This window comes from Carassius auratus, unplaced genomic scaffold, assembly GCF_003368295.1.
Source record: "Carassius auratus strain Wakin unplaced genomic scaffold, ASM336829v1 scaf_tig00215416, whole genome shotgun sequence".
Taxonomy (NCBI): Eukaryota; Metazoa; Chordata; class Actinopteri; order Cypriniformes; family Cyprinidae; genus Carassius; species Carassius auratus.
The window spans coordinates 1,782,864-1,801,328 of record NW_020528079.1 but is presented as its reverse complement, the minus strand read 5'-3'; the positions used below and the strand labels follow the sequence as shown (position 1 = coordinate 1,801,328).

Genomic DNA, 18,465 nt, shown 5'->3' with positions numbered 1-18,465 from the left:
TAAGAGAGCTTGTTAATGATAATGTAAACCATAAAACATATTTCAGGAAAAAAAAAGGTAAAACACAAGAAAAAGTCTTTAAAATAATATAGTAATTTTCAGAGTAATATTCTGTCACTAGCACATCAGTTAGTCGGTCAATAAAAACTGCAGATTACTGTTGAATCAAGCTATCGGTGAAGTGGAAGGATCTGATAAAATGACCCTGGTGCCCAATCACAACTATAAACAAAGAATGCATCCATAAATTTAATTCAATAAAAATTTTCATAAAAATTCAAAAAATCCTAAAGTTACACTCTATTTGTTACAGCACTGTTATTCCCTTGCAGGTTCAGTTGAAAACTCACAAATCTCACAATAAAATAATGGAATTTAAAGTTTGGTCCAAAGACAGATATATTAGTCTTTCTTCTCCCATCTTTTATTCAGACATAAAATGCACCATGAAGACTCTGGGGATGCCTCCATATGCCAAGCATGTGATCATGTCAAGGAGCACCAAACCACTGCACTATGAGCTCTTGTGTCTCATCCTCTCACACGATACCTCCCCTTGATCGTACTCTTTGATGTGCTGGTGAGTGCTGTGAAGACATGTGTATGCATCAATAGGTCGTGACCAAGAAGGTCATGCTGCGTGGTGTGTTTCTTTCTCCCTTAAACCTGAATACACTGAGACTATTAACTACTTACTACATACAAACTAGGGGCCATGGGCAGGCATTTCTATAACTGAGCTGATTTGCAATCATTTTGTCACTTATAACCTGGAGAATAGGATCATGTATTGACCCTAGATGAACAAGAAATGAGAATCAGAATATTATACAGGCATTTGACACATTTTGAATTAATTCAAAATTCTGCAAGCCATATTATTAAATATGCAATTGTGACAAGTTATTTGGGTCAAGGAAAAATTTTATTGTACTCTGAGGGAAAAAAATGTAAAGAATCAGGCACTGTCATGGCCAACACCACATCGATAAAACAACCTACAAAAAAAAAAAAATTATTGTCATAAAAAAACCTTTTATACTATTTTCAAGCAATCAGTCACCAGTTGAATCCCACACAACATCAGTACTTGCAAACATATCCAAAAATTGATTAAAGCAAATAAATAAACTTATTTTTTATATGATATTATATATTATATTTTGATTACATATTATTGTGGGATTCATTCTTTTTTTTATTCTGATTTCATTTCAAGTTTTAAAATGTCATGTGGTCTAACCATCAGTGAAAAACATCCTCACACCTTTAATCAATGTTACAGTGATCACATCTGGATCATTATTTTCAAGTCTCTTTGCAAATATCATTATTTCATAAATATCAAAAAGCTTTTTGGTTATACCACATGACATTTTACCACCTGCACTAACCTTGAGTTTTCATAAAAAGGTTAAATTATCTGATATGTTCAGAGTCTTATTGACCTAGACAGTCAAAATAGAAAAAAATATTCAAATTCAGAAATTACAAACATGCTGGAAAAAATGTTTAAGTATCATCATAGAGGAGACTTGAATTTTGTATGTATTTTTGAATAAATTAACTGGTATGACAAACAAACAAATTGAGCATCCCATGATTGACCCAAATTGGCTCAATTAAATACAAAAATGTTATGATACAGCATCATCTGAATCTCTTCTATGTTTAGCAGAGTGATGAGGGTAATCTATAGGGCTGAGCGGACCATTCAGTAGCACGAGCGTGAGGTAACCTCCTCTAACAAGACATGTCTCAAGGTTTATCAGCATGTGATAGGCTGGTTGTTTTTGCCATAATCAGTTTGTCTGGACCTTCCCAGAAGAAAGAGGTCTGTTTCATGTAGATGAAAGTAACATCCCTGATTTTACATGCTGCCCCAATTGGTTTCACTAAATCAATCTGAAAGACTAGTGCATGAAGAGAATCATTTGATGCCCCTTGTGGCTCTCCTTAACTGTGACTTTTGCCCCGTGCGTGTGTACTTACTCTTTTAAAAATGTCTCATGAAGAGTTATGAAAAAATGAGTGCATGAAAGGATGCATGATATTCTAGGGTCCAAGTTTTATCAAATGACTTGTCAGTTCCTGCTGGTAACCCTAAAACTTTGACTGAAAGAAATACACAACCTAATCAGCTTTACCACATAAGTTCCTTTCTTAAACGCCAAGACTTACATTTTGATGTTTAATCTAATAATTTCATATGAAGTCATTTTTTATTGTCCTTTTTCTGATTGGACATGTAGAGCTCAGAGTAAACTCGGCCACATAACATTCTGCCAGTAAAGAAAAAAGAAAAAAGGAATTGTTAAACTATACCAATATTTCTAGAAAGCCTAAACATTGATTTAATCCCCATTTTTACCCTAATTAGGAATGAGTTGGTATGCATCAAGAATGAATCAAATCAAATTACTCTGCAAAATTTGTCTCAATTTGTTGTCATTCACTGTCCAGTGGCATGGAGGTTACAGCAAAACACTGAAACACAAACGTTAGCTCAAATGATAATCAAATTGAAGAATACATTTTTTCCAAATTCCTTTAAACTCAAGAAGGCCTTAGTTCTTATTTTAGAGATGGTAGACACTATTTATATATGAATATACCACCATTTATTTTGTACAAAATTTTACAATTTTGAACAGGCTAACCCTTAGAAATAATTGTAAGATATCAGTCAAGATTTTTAAATAAATAAATATTTTACAGTATTGAAAGAACCTTAAGAAGTTCATTTTGAGATATCAGACTGAAAATATATATATACAGTCAAGGTTCTTTACTTACATTTTGGCTAACCTTTAATAATTATAATTGTGAGATATTTCTCTTTGAGATTATCACATGGGGCAGGATAGTCTGTGACCAATACTTACTTTTGTGACCAGCCAACTAAACACATCTTTAGTTCTGAAAGTGCTGTACACAGCTAATTTAGTATGGTGGTGTATTTTTGTGCTTTTCAAAGTGTTATCAGGTCATCCCAGCATCTCTAAGTTGTTTGTTCATAGATGATTATGACTGGAACAGACAGCCTTGGAATCCAGAAGAGCATGAGACCTTCATGTGGGGCTGAGCCACCTCCGGATCAATGTCTGCATTTTCTTGATCATGAACCGCAGATCCACCATGCAAGATGCATTTTGTTTGCTAAATAATTATCTGAAGTCTCTATTCATTTGCAGATTTTTCACACACAAACAGAATGCATGATAATGACGTTGTATGGTTGAATATCATCTTCAGTCTTTAGTTGGAGCTTTAATGCATGCATTGACTTTGCTTTACGTGAATGTTTTAATGTCAGTTTTCAGCTAATCAGATGTAGAAATATTTTACAGGAATAAAATGATTGACATTTAAAACTATTAGTCTTTTTTATAAAAAATCATGTAAATGTATGACACATGGCCTTGACATTGTCTGTACCTTAAAGTGACGGTGCACCCAAAAATGTAGCCACCCTCATGTCATCCTAACCTGCATGATTTTTTTCCTTGCAGTGGAACAAAAAATTATATTTACATTTTTTGCCCTACAATGGAGGCTATTGGTAACCTCACAAATATCATCTTTTGCGTTTCACAGGTGAAATATGTCCGATTGGAACAAAATAATGTTGAGTAATGATGACAGATTTTTGGGAGAACTAACTTTTTAAGCATAAAAAATTATAAATGAACAGAGTTTGTATTTATGGTGGAATTTGCATGGAGACATAGCTATAATTAAGTTAAATTGATGGCGATTAAACTGTTTTAAGTCAGATTTTTTAACAACATCAGTTTTACCAATTTAGAAATTAGCTCAAAAAATGTTTTTTACACAATTTCATTCAGAAATTGCTAGTATATTTCACAAATAATTACCCAGTGGATTAGCAAGTGGTGGCTGAAGATTACTGTTGGCTTCTAAGCTTTCTAGTTTCAGTTGTAGCACAATTTCATTTTCCAGCAGCTACTCGATTATCGCCCTCATTTGTAACAGACTGATATGGGTTAAAAAAGAAAATGTGTTAAAACACTTACTGGGGAAAGGTTTCTTACAGGTGCATCTCAATAAATTAGAAAAGTTCATTTATTTCAGTAATTCAACTTAAATTGTGAAACTTTTTTATTAAATAAGTTCAATGCTCACAGACTTAAGTAGTTTAAGTCTTTGGTTATTTTAATTGTGATGATTTCGCTCACATTTAACAAAAACTCACTAATTCACTATCTCAACAAATTAGAATATGGTGACATGCCAATCAACTAATCAACTCAAAAGACATGCAAAGGTTTCCTGAGCCTTCAAAATGGTCTCTCTCTTCAAAAGTTTGGTTCACTAGCACTTCATGCTTCCTTCTGCTGACCAGCTTTTTGTAGATGTTGATTTAATTTTCCAGCAGGATTTGGCACCTGTCCACACTGCCAAAAGCACCAAAAGTTGGTTAAATGACCATGGTGTTGGTGTGTTTGACTGGCCAGTAAACAAACCAGACCTGAACCCCAGAGAGAATCTATGGGGTATTGTCAAGAGGAAAATGAGAAACGAGGCCAAAAAAATGCAGATTAGCTGAAGGCCACTGTCAAAGAAACCTGGGCTTCCAGACCACCTCAGCAGTGCCACAAACAGATCACCTCCATGCCAAACTGAATTGAGGGAGTAATTAAAGCAAAAGGAAGCCCCTACCAAGTACTGAGTACATGTAGCCTACAGTAAATTAACACTTTCCAGAAGGCCAACAATCCACCAAAAATGCGTTTTTTTAAATTGGTCTTATGAAGTATTCTAATTTGTTGATTACGGTCTACTTTCTACAAAACAGCATGAGAGTTTAAAATGTAAAAAAAAAATGTTTTACCGCCATCTACTGGATAAAGAAAATAATCTAATATGCACAGAGGCCTCGACGTGTTTTTTTCATAGAAATAGCAAGTTGTTGATGTAGCGGTGAATGTTTCTAAACATTACTGAATATTAGTAAAATAAACAATTATGGCTTTAATAATACATATTAACCCCAACTACATAAATATATGTGATTGTACACACAAGTGGGCATGAGGTGAATGAGGAGGAAATATAACAGAGAAAGATGTCACGGAAATATTTCTACTCAGATAAAGTTTGATGTTTGATATTAGACAGATATTCTGCTGCTGCAATAAAATAACAATAAATAATTAAATAAACTTAGTGGATAAGTATAATTTTATTTTAAAAAATGTCTTATCTGAAAATGATGTTGGAATGCTTTGAATTTAATTCAATAGCATGTGTCCTGAATCACATATTAGAGTAAAACCTGAATTAAAATATTCATTTAGAAATCAGAAACCAGACACACCTTTTAAAGTTGAAATAGAAGACTGGCTTCTCAAGCAATTCTTGAATGTCATCTCTTTTGACAATGAAATCAACTGCAAAGTGTTTTTCAAGAAATCTGTAACAAGGCATCCTTTGAAGTTGAGATGGAATATTGTATATATTTTAAACTAATTCATGTATTGGTTACATTTTCAATAGTATGTGTTCTATTGTATTCAAGTTCTGTGGCTAAAACCACCATCTAAATTTTGTTCCAGAAACAAGTAACAAGGCACACCCTTTGGATTTGAGATACAAGTCTATGTAAATGTATTTTACATTCACTACATAATTATTTATTTATTTTTTTAAATCTCTTTATCATTTAGCCTGCATCACTTATGATATTAAAATGGACTGAAATCATTGAATTTAGGATTAAGTAACAGGGCACAACTTTTGAGTTTGGCAGTGATTGCCAAATATATGTATTTTTTCCAAAATGTTAATCTTATAATTCTAAATAACATTATTATTATTATTATTATTATTATTATTATTATTATTACTATTAATATTATTATTCTTTAGAATATATAACGTGTTGTTTGAGAGTTGTGTGTTTATGTGTGTGCATTTCAAGGCCTTGTACAATTTATTCCCAAAAATATTCTACTTTAAGACATTTCCTACAACTAAAAACAAACAAACAAACATGCTGTCGACCATGCTAAGAACTTTGCTATAGAGAAAAACACATCTATGTATGTGAGATTCAAGTCAACAGTTATGTAAACACTCATACATAACTTTCCAGTGTGACAACTAGCCCCGGGGCCTGTACCATGAAGCTGGATTAGGTGGCTAGCCAGCTATGTTTCAGCTTAGTTTCCGCCAACCCTGGGTTTTAGGTACTATGAAAGTAGCTCGGCTTTAATCTGTGTTCGTTGCCATAGTATCTTATGCTGCACGGCTAACCTGCTCCGGGGCAGGTTATGTTCTGGATTCAAGATCTCAGACTGAAGGTGAACCAATCAGATGTGAAAGAAGTGACACATGTCTGACACAAAGTCACTCCAGTTTATCTTGCTCCAAATTAAAGGTCACTTATGCTTAAAAAAAGTGACGAATTAATGATAATAACTGAGTGATTTTATGATTTATATAATTATTGTGATTCATATTATTATTTATCTCTTACACACAATCAATTTTAGTTTAAGAGTTATTATAAATTATTTTAAATAAATATTAATGTATACAGATCATGTAATATAAATAAGCTGTAGTATCAAAAGATTGAACTATTTTAAAAATTACAAATCACTTATTCAAGTCTCTATCACTATATATTTTCAAATGTATAAACTAAGTTAACAAGTTCCACTTGTGACTACACTGATGGAGCAAGATCATTTATTTTATTAGTCCTCCTGCATTTTTCATGTGCCATTTAAATTTGTCATATTCTTTAATCTCTTAACCTTTAGCAAAACCTTTAACCTTTAGTTTTGAATCTCGCTGGGTCTCTCGCAAGAAGTAAATCAAACTTGCTTTGTGTTGCAAGGCTCGTGATTGGCTGTTCGCCAGTGATGTCACAGATTCATGTGCATGCGCTCCACAAACTCAGGATCAAAGCCTGAATTGACAAAGTTGATGAACAGCATCATGGTACCAACAAAGCCGGATTGGAGAGGTTTGGTTTTGTCAACTCAAAACTAATCCTGTAACTCTGAATTTGTTCAGCTACCACCATGGTACAGGCCCCCGGTTCTTCCTACCTTATCTGTGTCTGTGGTGTACACTCAGTGTGACGTTTTTAAAAGCACTACAAGTGCTTCGTAGAATTACCGCATGTCCTCTAAAGGCTTGTAACCCAAAGGTGTGTTCGACATCGGCTGCGGCTGGATGCAACCGATCGGCGAGAGTAGCCGCGTGCAGGTGGGGAGGAGCTGCAAACGGAGATATGAAGCCGGACACGTTGTGGCTCCCGTAGTTTGCTGCAATTACGTCAGTCATGGCAGATCACGTAGCGTTTGCTTACTTGATCGCGTTTAAGATGTGTGTATAAGTGGTGTTTTGGAAGGGTGTCTTCCGAAACAAGATAGCATATTGGTTATATACTTTAGCAGAATGACATGGGTGTTTCTGCTAATACAAAATGGTAAAAGTAACCTATGAAAAAAATTCCCTGGTGGGTATGTGTTTTCTAAGAAGGTTTCAGCAACAAGATTTACAGTACCCTCCTGCTGAGCTCTTTTTAACATTTTAAACATAACACCACTGATTTTCATATAGAGAAAAGCACAATTCTGTTGGATTTGTATTGTGATTTAGACAAACTATGTGAAATTTTGTATCATTTGTATAGGAGCATACATTTATGACCACATTAGATTGTATGTTTTTAAGATTAACATTTTATGTTCATTTGAATAGGTTATGCTGCTGATTACTGTAAAAGGTCTGTATAAAAAAGAAAGTCATGCAAAATAAACATAGGCTGGAGAGGTTCTGTCCAAAAGGAGGAATCGTCTAAGCCCCAACACAGAAAATATTCTGTTCCTCAATAAAAAGAATGTGTGATCCTTCCTTCACCCACCCCAAACTGCAGTGTTGCAGTTTGTTCCTCTAAATCCATAGTCCCATAAACACAACACTTATTAACAATAAAGTAAATACAGTAAAATAGTATTTAATAAATATGATTTATAAGATGAAGACGACATAAAAACGTATTGAACTGTTTTAAAAGTCCATATGAGAATTTCTGAAACTGAAGCCGACTCGAAATAAACTTGAAACGCACGTCATCGGTGTCATCAGTGAATCCAGCCAATCGTGGATCAGTTGTGTCGTCATCAGAACCTGTGCAGCCGCTCTTCAGAAGCTGCGCTGGCTGAGTTCTCCGGCTACTCTCGAATCGCTCTCGTGGTACTTTGATGGCACACGTTACAGTCACGTGGCGTCAGCGCTGTATCAAGTCGGACAAAATTTCTAACCGGCATGCACTGCTTCAAGTCAGCCGACGATCGGTTTGCGCAAAACTGCATGAAGTCGAACAAGCCTCAAGTAGCCTTGGGTGTCAAACACGTGCACCTGCAGGACGAACACAAACATCTAATGGTGCACTCAGGTATATGTATGTGCTGACACCTAGCGGGGGAGATGCACCACAATTTGAAATAATTTTAAGCTTCTGCACACATTACGTTAGAACAAGAGATGGCGCTACTCGACACTTTTCAATAAGAATCCCAAGAATTCTAACCGCTTTATTACTAAAAAGCTGTAGATGGCGCAACATGCTTTAAAATGATAACATTTAATTGTCATATTAATCCGTTTTAGTAATTACTTAAACAAAGACTGTTATTGCTGATTAACAGCAAAATTCATGTACATATCCACCTTATTTTTCAACGCACAAGTAAACCGTTTTCAGTGAATGTGCGAGACTTCCGGTTTATTAGCCGCTGTTGGGAAATAACGAGAAGACACAGTGCAGTAAACGTTAAAATTATTTGCACTACAAGACAGTGTGTACATAATTAAGATAATGCATTGAAATTATATGGAAGGCACACCAGTTTGCAATACCAAGCCGCAAACTTAGCTGTTTTGTTAAGCTAAAAAAAGCTGGAACCTGATGACACCGGAAGCCAGACCCATACAATTTACAAATGGCTGATCTTATGGGATAAATAAGATTAATGGACTTTTTGCTTCCTTTGGTAGTTATGTGGTAATACGCATGACTGGAATAGCTACATGAAGGGAAATAACAGTAGGTTTGGATTCCACACCAGAAACCATAGACGCCAGCGGTGACTCGCTTAGGGCTGCTTACTTTAGAAATATTCCACTTTCCTGTAACATTTCGCACACTGATGTGATCGTATTTTAAAGGAAGTGACTCAGGCTTTAGTTTTACAAGCTTAACAGTCCCCTCATTATCACAGCTTTGAGCAAACAGTACAGAGATAAAGACAGCATTCACAATAAAGCTGATATCACCTATCAGCAAATCCTCCATACTGATAAGCCAGACTTGACTTGACTAGCTTGAACAGAAATAAAAAATCTTAATCATCCCGATCATAGAGAGAGAGAGAGAGAAGGGGTGTTATCTTAGGGTTTAGCCTTTGATATGACAAGGTTTGTCGTGATCATTTCATGTAAAACGAGAATATGATATGAGAAATTCAACACACTGCAAATAAAATAATTCAAGAAATCTGTATAAATAAGTTACTTTATTTAAATAGTCTGGTGTGAAAAACTACACCAATACTGTACATTTCAGAAGTGCATGTTTCCTCAGCAGATGAAACAAAGTACATTAACATGAGCCTTCACACAGAAAATATCCAAGTCATTTTGTTGAATGGACAAAACAGAAGTAGCTCACACAAACATAAACAGTTACAGGTCTGATAATGTCGAGATTATTAAAAGTCTAATCAAAGAAAACAAGTGTGCTCAATGTTTGGTACGAAACGCATGCAGCTCAAGGCCAGGATCAGTTTTAGGCTTTTATAACTTCATGGTAAATAGCTTAAAGATGCAAGTTCACCAACTACCCAATAAAACCAAGTGTCCCACATTTGGACACCAAACGGCAAGGCAGTGGCATTTCTGCCTTTGTAACAGACATGACCGAAGGAAAAAATGCTTTAACACAAATTAGTCTGTTTGCACTTAGCTAAATGCGACTAGAAATGCCAGTCTTTTAAAAAAAATTTATTAGCCAGTCTTTATTTTTTTATATTTTTTGTCAAATCTTGAATGGTCAAAAAAGAAAGCAAAATGCATGCTTCACTTGAAGACTATAATACAAACCCATGGGCCAAGTCATTTCCATTTATGCCACTACATTAGTACTGACAGTTTTGAACACCACACTTCTTATTGGTGTAAATAACATGGCATGAAATGACATTAAAAAAAAAGCCAGCAGCTGTTTATTATTCAGTTATTGCTAATACTATTCTTTTACTCAGTTATTTTTCAGCAAAATCTGAATGTATACTGTTGGTGCATAATATCTTAAAAAAAACAAAAAAAAAAACCAAATCATCTATACCATTGCATGTTTCAGAGAAGGCAAAATAAAACCAGCTTATACTCTGGTTACACAGTGTTAACAGTGCAACAGTTCATCCCATTCCTTCATAAAAGGATACTGCACACTCGAATTTAACAATACAGCAAGGAAATCAATAAATAGGTCAACACAATTAAAAAAATAATAAAAAGAATGATAATTTAAAAAAGCTGCAGGTTTGTTGTACTTATCAATATGACTAAATAATAAGACCAATAATACAAGCAGGAAATATTACTATTGTAATAGTTCACTGTAAAATAGAATATATTACTATTTTTTTTGTTGTTGTTTTAAAGAACAACTTAAACCAAATTATGGTACTAATTGTCTTAATTTCAACCGCTATACAACCTACCTTTTATTTTGGCAGAAAACCACAGAAAACCACAGGGAGACTGTAACATTATTTTTTCCAAGTCAAAATCGCAACTTTAGTTTCATTTCGATTAATCATGCGTCCCTACAAATAAGTCACTTTCAGAGTTGTTCTGCAGTTTCCAGCAGTGGTAAACCAATACTTTGTGTGTGTAGTCCAAAGACACACTTATCCAATCCCTAAACAGACCAGTAATTCATAACACTGATGAATCGGTTCAGTCAAACCACATATCAGTTCATATCCAGACTTCCATATTTCCACTTTAAACATGCAAACAACTTCAGTTTCTAAACACTCAATCACTAATAACCACTAGAAGTCTGATTCTTTGAAAAACCTCTCAAACTTGTCCAAGTACTCGGGCCGATGTGGGAGGAGGAAGTAATGGGTACTGCTGACTTGCTTCCCATTTTCCATGATTGGTAGAATACAGGGGCTACGAGGAGCCGGCAAGCCCTCACAGCTCTGCTTGTATTGAGCCTTACTGACATACTCCGGATAGGGAGCAAAGCTTCGAGTAGGAGGCATTACCCCATTGATGTAAATCGGGAGACTTTTTGGACTAATGGTACATGGTATGACCTGAGGGTTGGGCTCCCTGGGCTGCACTTTGGGAGGTTTGTCCGCATCGAAGTCATCAGTTGACAGCCGCCTGCTGTCCGCGCTCTCACTGAAGCGAGGACGGATTGGGATGCGAGGCGGGACTTCGGGTTTCTCCTGTGGGTGGCTATGCGGAGAATGGTGAAGGCTGAATGGCCTGAAGTTTGCGCCCTTTAAGGATCCTGCAGGGCCGGAATAGGAGCGATGCAGCTGGCGCTGGGGTCTGTCTTGGTTCTGGGTTACTGTCTGCTCCCACTGAGGCTTCACCCCGCATTGATGTTCTTGAAACCCTTCATGATATGCAAAGTTTATCTGACCGTTTCCTCGAAAACTGCGCCTCCCCTGTAAGCCTTGCTGGAAAGACGAGGTTTTAGGCACTAAACTCTGGCTCTCAGAGGTGCTGGAAAAAAACTCCACCTCGTTGTCTTCTGCTTCATCAGAGGACAGGTCACCTATGTCCGGGAGGGGTGGGAGGGGCTTAGTTATTCTCCTGGGTGAACAAGGGGGTATGTGTTCATAAACAGACAGTTTCTCTAAGGATGGAACCACCTGGTCTCCCGCAGCTGGGTGACACTGAGAGGAAAACAGCAGCTGTGTAGGATTGGGAGTCCTGGGAGATAGACATTGAGGAGAACAAGAGCCAGACGTCCTTCCTGTGAAGTAAAATACAGAGAAAAGAAAATTAGGATTTGAGCCCAAACCCTCTAACATGACGTACACACTGAATGCGGTCATAAACCTCATTCAAGTTATTTTTCAATGGCTCTATCTCCTTAGATAGTGTCAGTCTCAACATAGGGAGTTTATCAAAGGATTCACTTATCAGCAGAGCAAATGACAATCGTACATTTCCTATAACCTTCTGCGCTTCCTGAGAAACATCCGCAACAGGCTTCAAGAACAGAGGGTGACCAGATTGTGATATAGTTGATAAAATTCAATATCAAGCACTCAACTTACTTTCAAAGCCCAGATTTGCAGAGTTCTGTTGATACATTCTCAAGCTGTGGTCCATGGACTCCGAACCAAATCCATAAAACAGCCTACAAAAAGACAAAAATGGAAGGCATCAATTCTGGTGACTGGAGAAGTAGATCCCCCATAATACAGTTGGTTGAACGGAGGATTGCATTTACACTCACTTATCCATGGTGTCATGGTCATGGTGTTGATCCCAGTGTGGCTGGCCTGAGGCCATAATGTTTAAGAGAGTGGAGGCTAGTTCAGGCCTGTGAGGGTCTCCACCTTCCTTAAACCTGCAGAACTCATAATCCAACTATGGGTAACAAAGACACGCTTTGTACACTTCACTTTTCCAACAACAATGGGAGAAACTGTATGAAGAAGAAGAGAAAAAAAAAAGTTGTATGAATATAGAGGACAACAGAAAACACTAAAGCAAAAGTTTAGTCTTAAACTTAAACACTAAATCAATCAAAAGTGATTTCAAATAAACACTGTTATTACTTAAAAAATTACCATGTTTACACAAAGATTTTAAGCATCACAAATGTTTTCAACACTGATATAAAAAAAATTATTGTTAAGCACCAAATCAGAATATATTGGAATGATTTCTGAACGATCGTGTGATACTGAAGACTCCAACTCTAAATTACCCATTTAAACAGGAAGAAAAAAAATGTTCTTTGAAGAAATTGATTTGTCTTGCAAAAGCCACATTTGCCTTAAAAAAAAATATTTTTTCCAGTTTTTCCATGGTTTAAAACAGACAGGCAAGCCGATATAACATAAGAAGCTGTGGTGATGCAACACTAGTTCTTGAAGACATCACAGCAAAACACAATAAAGCATCTGTACTAAGAAAACAAATCCATTCAGTGGGAAATGTGCTGGAATGCTCAAGCACAAGTCCAAATGCAATCAATGAAATACCCATGCAGGCTCCATTATGCAACTTATCACATGCTCTGCCTCGGTCAGAACGGTGAAAGACAGAAACTAACAATCGTCAATTCTCCCAGTAAAGACCTCAATGCAGATGTGACGCTAAAGCATAAATGGTTCTTTGTGCGTTTGTGTGGGGGAGAGTGCCTGTGCATTTTCAACATCAGTCAGTTCTTCTCCAGGAGGATAAAGCTCTGCCATAAAGGCATGAAAGAGGTTTGAGGTAGGACGTCACCAGGGGGCCTGGGACAGCAGCCAAAGAGAACGTTCTGATCCACTTCTCAGAGGAATAGCATCTGCAATGCCATATAGTACAGTGGGGCAAATTACACAAAATTAAGCTTTCACTACAAAGCCCCACTTGGACAAAACCTTTTTTTTCTCTCTCGGTGGAAACAACAACTGTTTTACAGAAAGTTATGATTTAAATTTTTCTTTCTTCCACAACTTTAGGCTAAAATAAAAGCCTATAATTTTTCATTCCTATTTTGAGATATGAAAAGGAGGTAAGAAGCGCTTCCAGTCATTGTGTTCTTGTTAGCAATGGTTACTTGCAAAGAAACACTGCAGCCATCATCACAAAATGGCCTCACGTGCAAGAAAATTGCTACAAAGAATACTGCACCTGAAAGACAATTTACTGGATCATCAATAACTTCAAGGAGAAAAGTATGACTGCAGTGAAGTCTTAAGGACGTCCCAGAGTGTCCAGCAAGTGCCAGGAGCATCTCCTCCTGAGGGGTCAGAATCGTGTCACCAGCAGTGCAGAGTTTGCTCAAGATTGATAGCAGGTTGGTGTGAGTCCGGTGTTGTCAACAGTGAAGCATCCTGAGACCATCCATGTGTGGAGTTGCTTTTCAAACAAGGAGTGGGCACTCAAAATTCTGCCCAAAACACTGCCATGAATAAAGAATGGTATCAAAGTCCTGCAAGAGTGACTTCTTCCACTGATCCATGATCAATTTGGTGATGATCAGTGCATTTTTCTGCATAAATGGAGCACCATGTCATGAAGCAGGAGAAGAAGTGGACAAGCAGAAGTGCACAGATTGTGATCAACTCCGAGAACTAAGGCAAGAACGGATCGCCATCAGTCAGGATTTGGCCCAGAATCTGATACTGAGCAAATTGTAGACGTTATGAAGAAAGGTCAACACTTTACTTTTTTTTTTTTTTGTGCAAATAAAAGCCTTTAAAAACGTATATGCTTATCATTGTTTTTGAGTATACCATAGAAACATGGAAAAATAAATCTACAAAAGCAGCTAATTTTGCAAAACACAATTTATGTCGCTACCAAAACTTTTGCTCATGACTGTATCTACACTTTTTTTTTTTCCACTGAGTTATTCTGAAACATCACCATACTTCACCTTAATCCTTTCCTTTAATTATATAATTACATGATATGCAATAATATATAATTAACACCCATCAGACACTCCCGCTTAATTAAAAAGATCCCAATCCCCTCTAAATCACTAGGCCTACATGACAAACTAAAAGATAAACACCTAAACAAAACAGAAGCACATCTAATAGTGGGTACTGTGACTAGATGTACAGCTAGTTATGAATTATGGTATATGCAGTGATAATTTGATACATTTTTTTCCGTTGTGCATTGCTGGCGAGGTTTCATAATGCAAGTAAATAAAACAAAAATAGGTTACAGAAAAGCAGAATCAGCTGGAGGCACGAGGATGTCAGGCGCCCTCGCCAACACGACGTCAATTCATAACAGATGTGCAAGAGTTCATACAGCTGTTGGAAACTATAAACTAGACTACTACTACACAGGACATATTGTACTCAGCTGGTTGCGGTCTTGTAAACAGTTTTTAGGAGTGACGTAGGGCACATTGCAAAGTATGAAATTGCATGTGGATAATCTACATCTATTTCAACACACCCACTGACAAACCCTTTCTGACTCAGGTGCGACTCATCTCATATTATATTCCAGTCCAAAGAACAACTAATATAGGAGTTGCACATAAGTTACACTGTGAATTGCACTGAACATTTTTTACATATTCATTTGAAACTAAAACACAAGCTACTTACAGGTTAATTGTTCCGTAGTTGTTCCTCCCTTTAATATCCAATCCAACTTCGACGAGTGCTGTGAGTAATCCCGGGGAATCTTAATAAAACGACGATGTATTAAACAAAACTCACGTGTAGTAAAACACTCCGCCGCTCAACTCTCCTCTTTCATCATGGAAAACATTGAGCTGGACACTGTTTATAAGGATTGTCTACGTCAGACCGTAGGCACCGCCCACTGTCTTAAAGGCGCCGTTTTGTGCAACCTCGTGTGACTTGTGACGAAACACGTTTTCAGTTCATATGAACTAATGAATATGAGTTATTTGACATAAAATCTTTTATGGAAAAAATGGTACGAATTCTAATTCAGTTTTGCATGTTAATAATACGAATGCTATATAAAATCATTGAGATGAGCTAGCAATTAAGTTATATTCTCATTATGTTGCGTGTTGTGGTGTCTCAAATCCGGTGTTGCCATGTCCATGGCTCGTTTATTAAATAAAACCCAAACATGGCCAGAATACAGTCCCATAACACAACATGGAAGCTCGGTTATAATTTAGTGTGAAATTTCTCCAGATGTTTAGCATTTCTGTTCGAGGTGAGAAGAGCAAGAGAAATAGCTACTAACTAGTTTCCACATTTACACAAGGACTGTACACATTATTATTTTCAAGATAACTCAAGAAAGAACTTTTTTTTTTTGCAGAAAGATGCAATTCATCAATAAAATCAGATCAGTTATGTTAAGAAATTAATACGAAGTATATGCAAAAACCTTTCTTTTTGTGAGGCAAGTCACTTATTGTGAGATTGTTCTGTCAGACCAATCACTTGTTTTCCCAGAAAGATCTGGCAACACTTCTCAAATCCAAACCACTGTAAGGATGTTCCTTTAAACTTTCCACATACACAGGCTGCATTAGGGAGATACAAGTGGTCAGGTCTAGCTGTCATATCATGTGGGCGTAGAAAATGGGAGTGAGAGGGTGGAACTTTCTGTGGAAGTTGCTCGTTTCCGCTGGATCTTTCTTCCACATGGAGAAAGCTAGAATGCAACCAGCTCTGAGGCTATTACAGGAAAAGGGTTTTACTAACGTGTAATGAATCACGTCCACTCTAGTCACAGAAGACGGCTTCACGTAATCCATTAATAAGGCTGAATAAAAACGTCAGACTCAGACATACATTTCATTCACTCTAAGGATAGTATGAATAAATAATTCTGACAAATTGCATAAGGGAAACCGCGTCACAATCACACTCTTTGAAAAAAATAGCATGCTAACTTAACAGATGAATGCTTAAACTATAAATCATTGTGGAGAAACTTGCCGCTCAGCAGCATTTTGATGTGTTCTTTGTGTCCCTGAAGCCTGTGATGAGTGTTGAGAGAGGCTGGGGCCACAGGGAGACTTGATCAGTGACCTTTCCTGTTCTCTCAACTGATTGCTCAACTCAACACGATCATAAAAATGACACACAATCTTGGTATCTTCTTAATTAACAGAAAATGATTATGGTTTTATTGATCAGGAAGGAACTAAAAATATATTGCAATCAGTAATAAGCTGGAACACTACATGCTCTGAAAATACTATAACCTCTATAGTTAAAGTCTTTGCTGTAATCAATGTTATTTTAGGTCTATTGGTTGTATTTATTGATATTTTGAACAGATTTTATTTTTATATTTTAATTTTAATTGAAGTTTTAGCAATTTTGGTATGCACTTATTTGCTTTAAACTGCCTTAATTTATATTCAGTTTTAGTCATTTCAGTACAAAGACTTGTTTTTTAGTAACTTGCCAAAGAAACATTTCTAATTTTTGTTTGAGTTTAAGTTTTTCAGTTACTTAAAAGTATTTTAATTTTACTGGTTGTATTGTATTGTATTTGCAATCACATAATATTTTTTAAGAAGCATCCAGTATCATAGCCTTGAGATTTAAACAACTTCCTGTGAAAGCCATGAACAGGTACCCCTGGGGCCTAATGACAACCACAAAATTATTCTTGAGAAACAGCTTATCTGGAATATTGGGCATTTCTGGGAATGAGCTGTAGGTGTGTGGTCAAAATGAAGTGCTCCCAGGTAGGCGAATACAAGTTCTGAAAACCACAATGACTTCTACAGAACCTTTTGCATCTCCTGATGCAAAATTCATCCAAATGCCAAATGAACCGATGTAACTGTTATTTTAGCCATGCTTATCTGATGCACAGTGTAAACTGCAATGCAAATGTTTTACTAGGACGACTGCTCTCTATGAATGTTTTGTCAATTCACAGAGTGCTTCCCTTGACGTACAAATATCTTTTCACTCTCTGTTCTAGATGTTCCGCCCGAGTTCTCATGAATGATGGCAGCCTGAAAATTCCTTGCAAATTCACTAGAGAGCAATAAGGAAAGGAACAAGTAGGTAACTGATAGCATTTCCTCTGTCCTGATTACATAGTCTTTTTTTCTAGAGGCATCTGAAGAAAACAACCAAATGGAAATTACATTATAGCATGGGAGGAGATCTCTGCCTAAAATCATTTGGATACTAAATCAATAAAAATCTTATAACATAATAAAATTTGAATCTGAATCCAAAAACACTTTGAGCTCATCTTTGCATATGAGATGTGCAAAATTACATTTTTATTTTTGTTTCTGTTAATGTTTTAGGTGTTGGTTGCAGTAATGTTTGGTAGTGTGTCAAATATTGTAACCATTACTTTTACCTCTTTTACATCGGCCTGAATTAATTTAGGTGGAGGAACCTGACAGGGCTGTTGAGTAGCTTTCTCTTTTGAATTCTCAGGTCATCTGCTGCATTTTTTTCTTATGAGTAAGTGTCTTTGTAACCAAGAGCACTAGTGAGCTTCACTCCATAGGCTTGCTTGCTTGCCCCTGTCACTAGCACCAATGTACTGCTGCATCTCACGCAGTCTAAAGAATCTATTGAAAGGAGATAAAATAACAGAGATTCAAGAATGCCGTTAGATGGACTTATATCAGAATAGGATAATAAAAGTTTTTTTTGTTAAATGAATAGAGAGACTTCTGGTCTGGTTTCACAGACAAGGCTTAGTTAAGCCAGGATAAGGCCATAGTTAAATTAG

General features: G+C 36.5%; 1 protein-coding gene across 1 annotated transcript; it reads right to left on the bottom strand.

Annotated features, from left to right (window-relative positions):
- Nucleotides 1-9,538: 9,538 nt before the first annotated feature.
- errfi1b (ERBB receptor feedback inhibitor 1b) lies at nt 9,539-16,591 on the bottom strand. The gene is made up of 4 exons (XM_026260243.1): nt 15,366-16,591; nt 12,533-12,724; nt 12,351-12,433; nt 9,539-12,043 (listed from the first exon to the last, which is right to left on the bottom strand). The coding sequence occupies exons 2-4, from the start codon at nt 12,586-12,588 to the stop codon at nt 11,103-11,105; spliced, it is 1,080 nt and encodes a 359-aa protein (XP_026116028.1). The 5' UTR covers nt 12,589-12,724; nt 15,366-16,591; the 3' UTR covers nt 9,539-11,102.
- Between the last annotated feature and the right edge of the window lie 1,874 nt (nt 16,592-18,465).

What these genes read in the sequence shown, in the direction of transcription:
- errfi1b (XM_026260243.1), bottom strand. Translation starts at nt 12,588, where the DNA reads ATGGCCTCAGGCCAGCCACACTGGGATCAACACCATGACCATGACACC. An exon ending in GACCATGACACCATGGATAA is followed by an intron (nt 12,434 to 12,532) that starts GTGAGTGTAAAT and finishes GTCTTTTTGTAG; the next exon opens with GCTGTTTTATGGATTTGGTT. An exon ending in TGCAAATCTGGGCTTTGAAA is followed by an intron (nt 12,044 to 12,350) that starts GTAAGTTGAGTG and finishes TTTACTTCACAG; the next exon opens with GAAGGACGTCTGGCTCTTGT.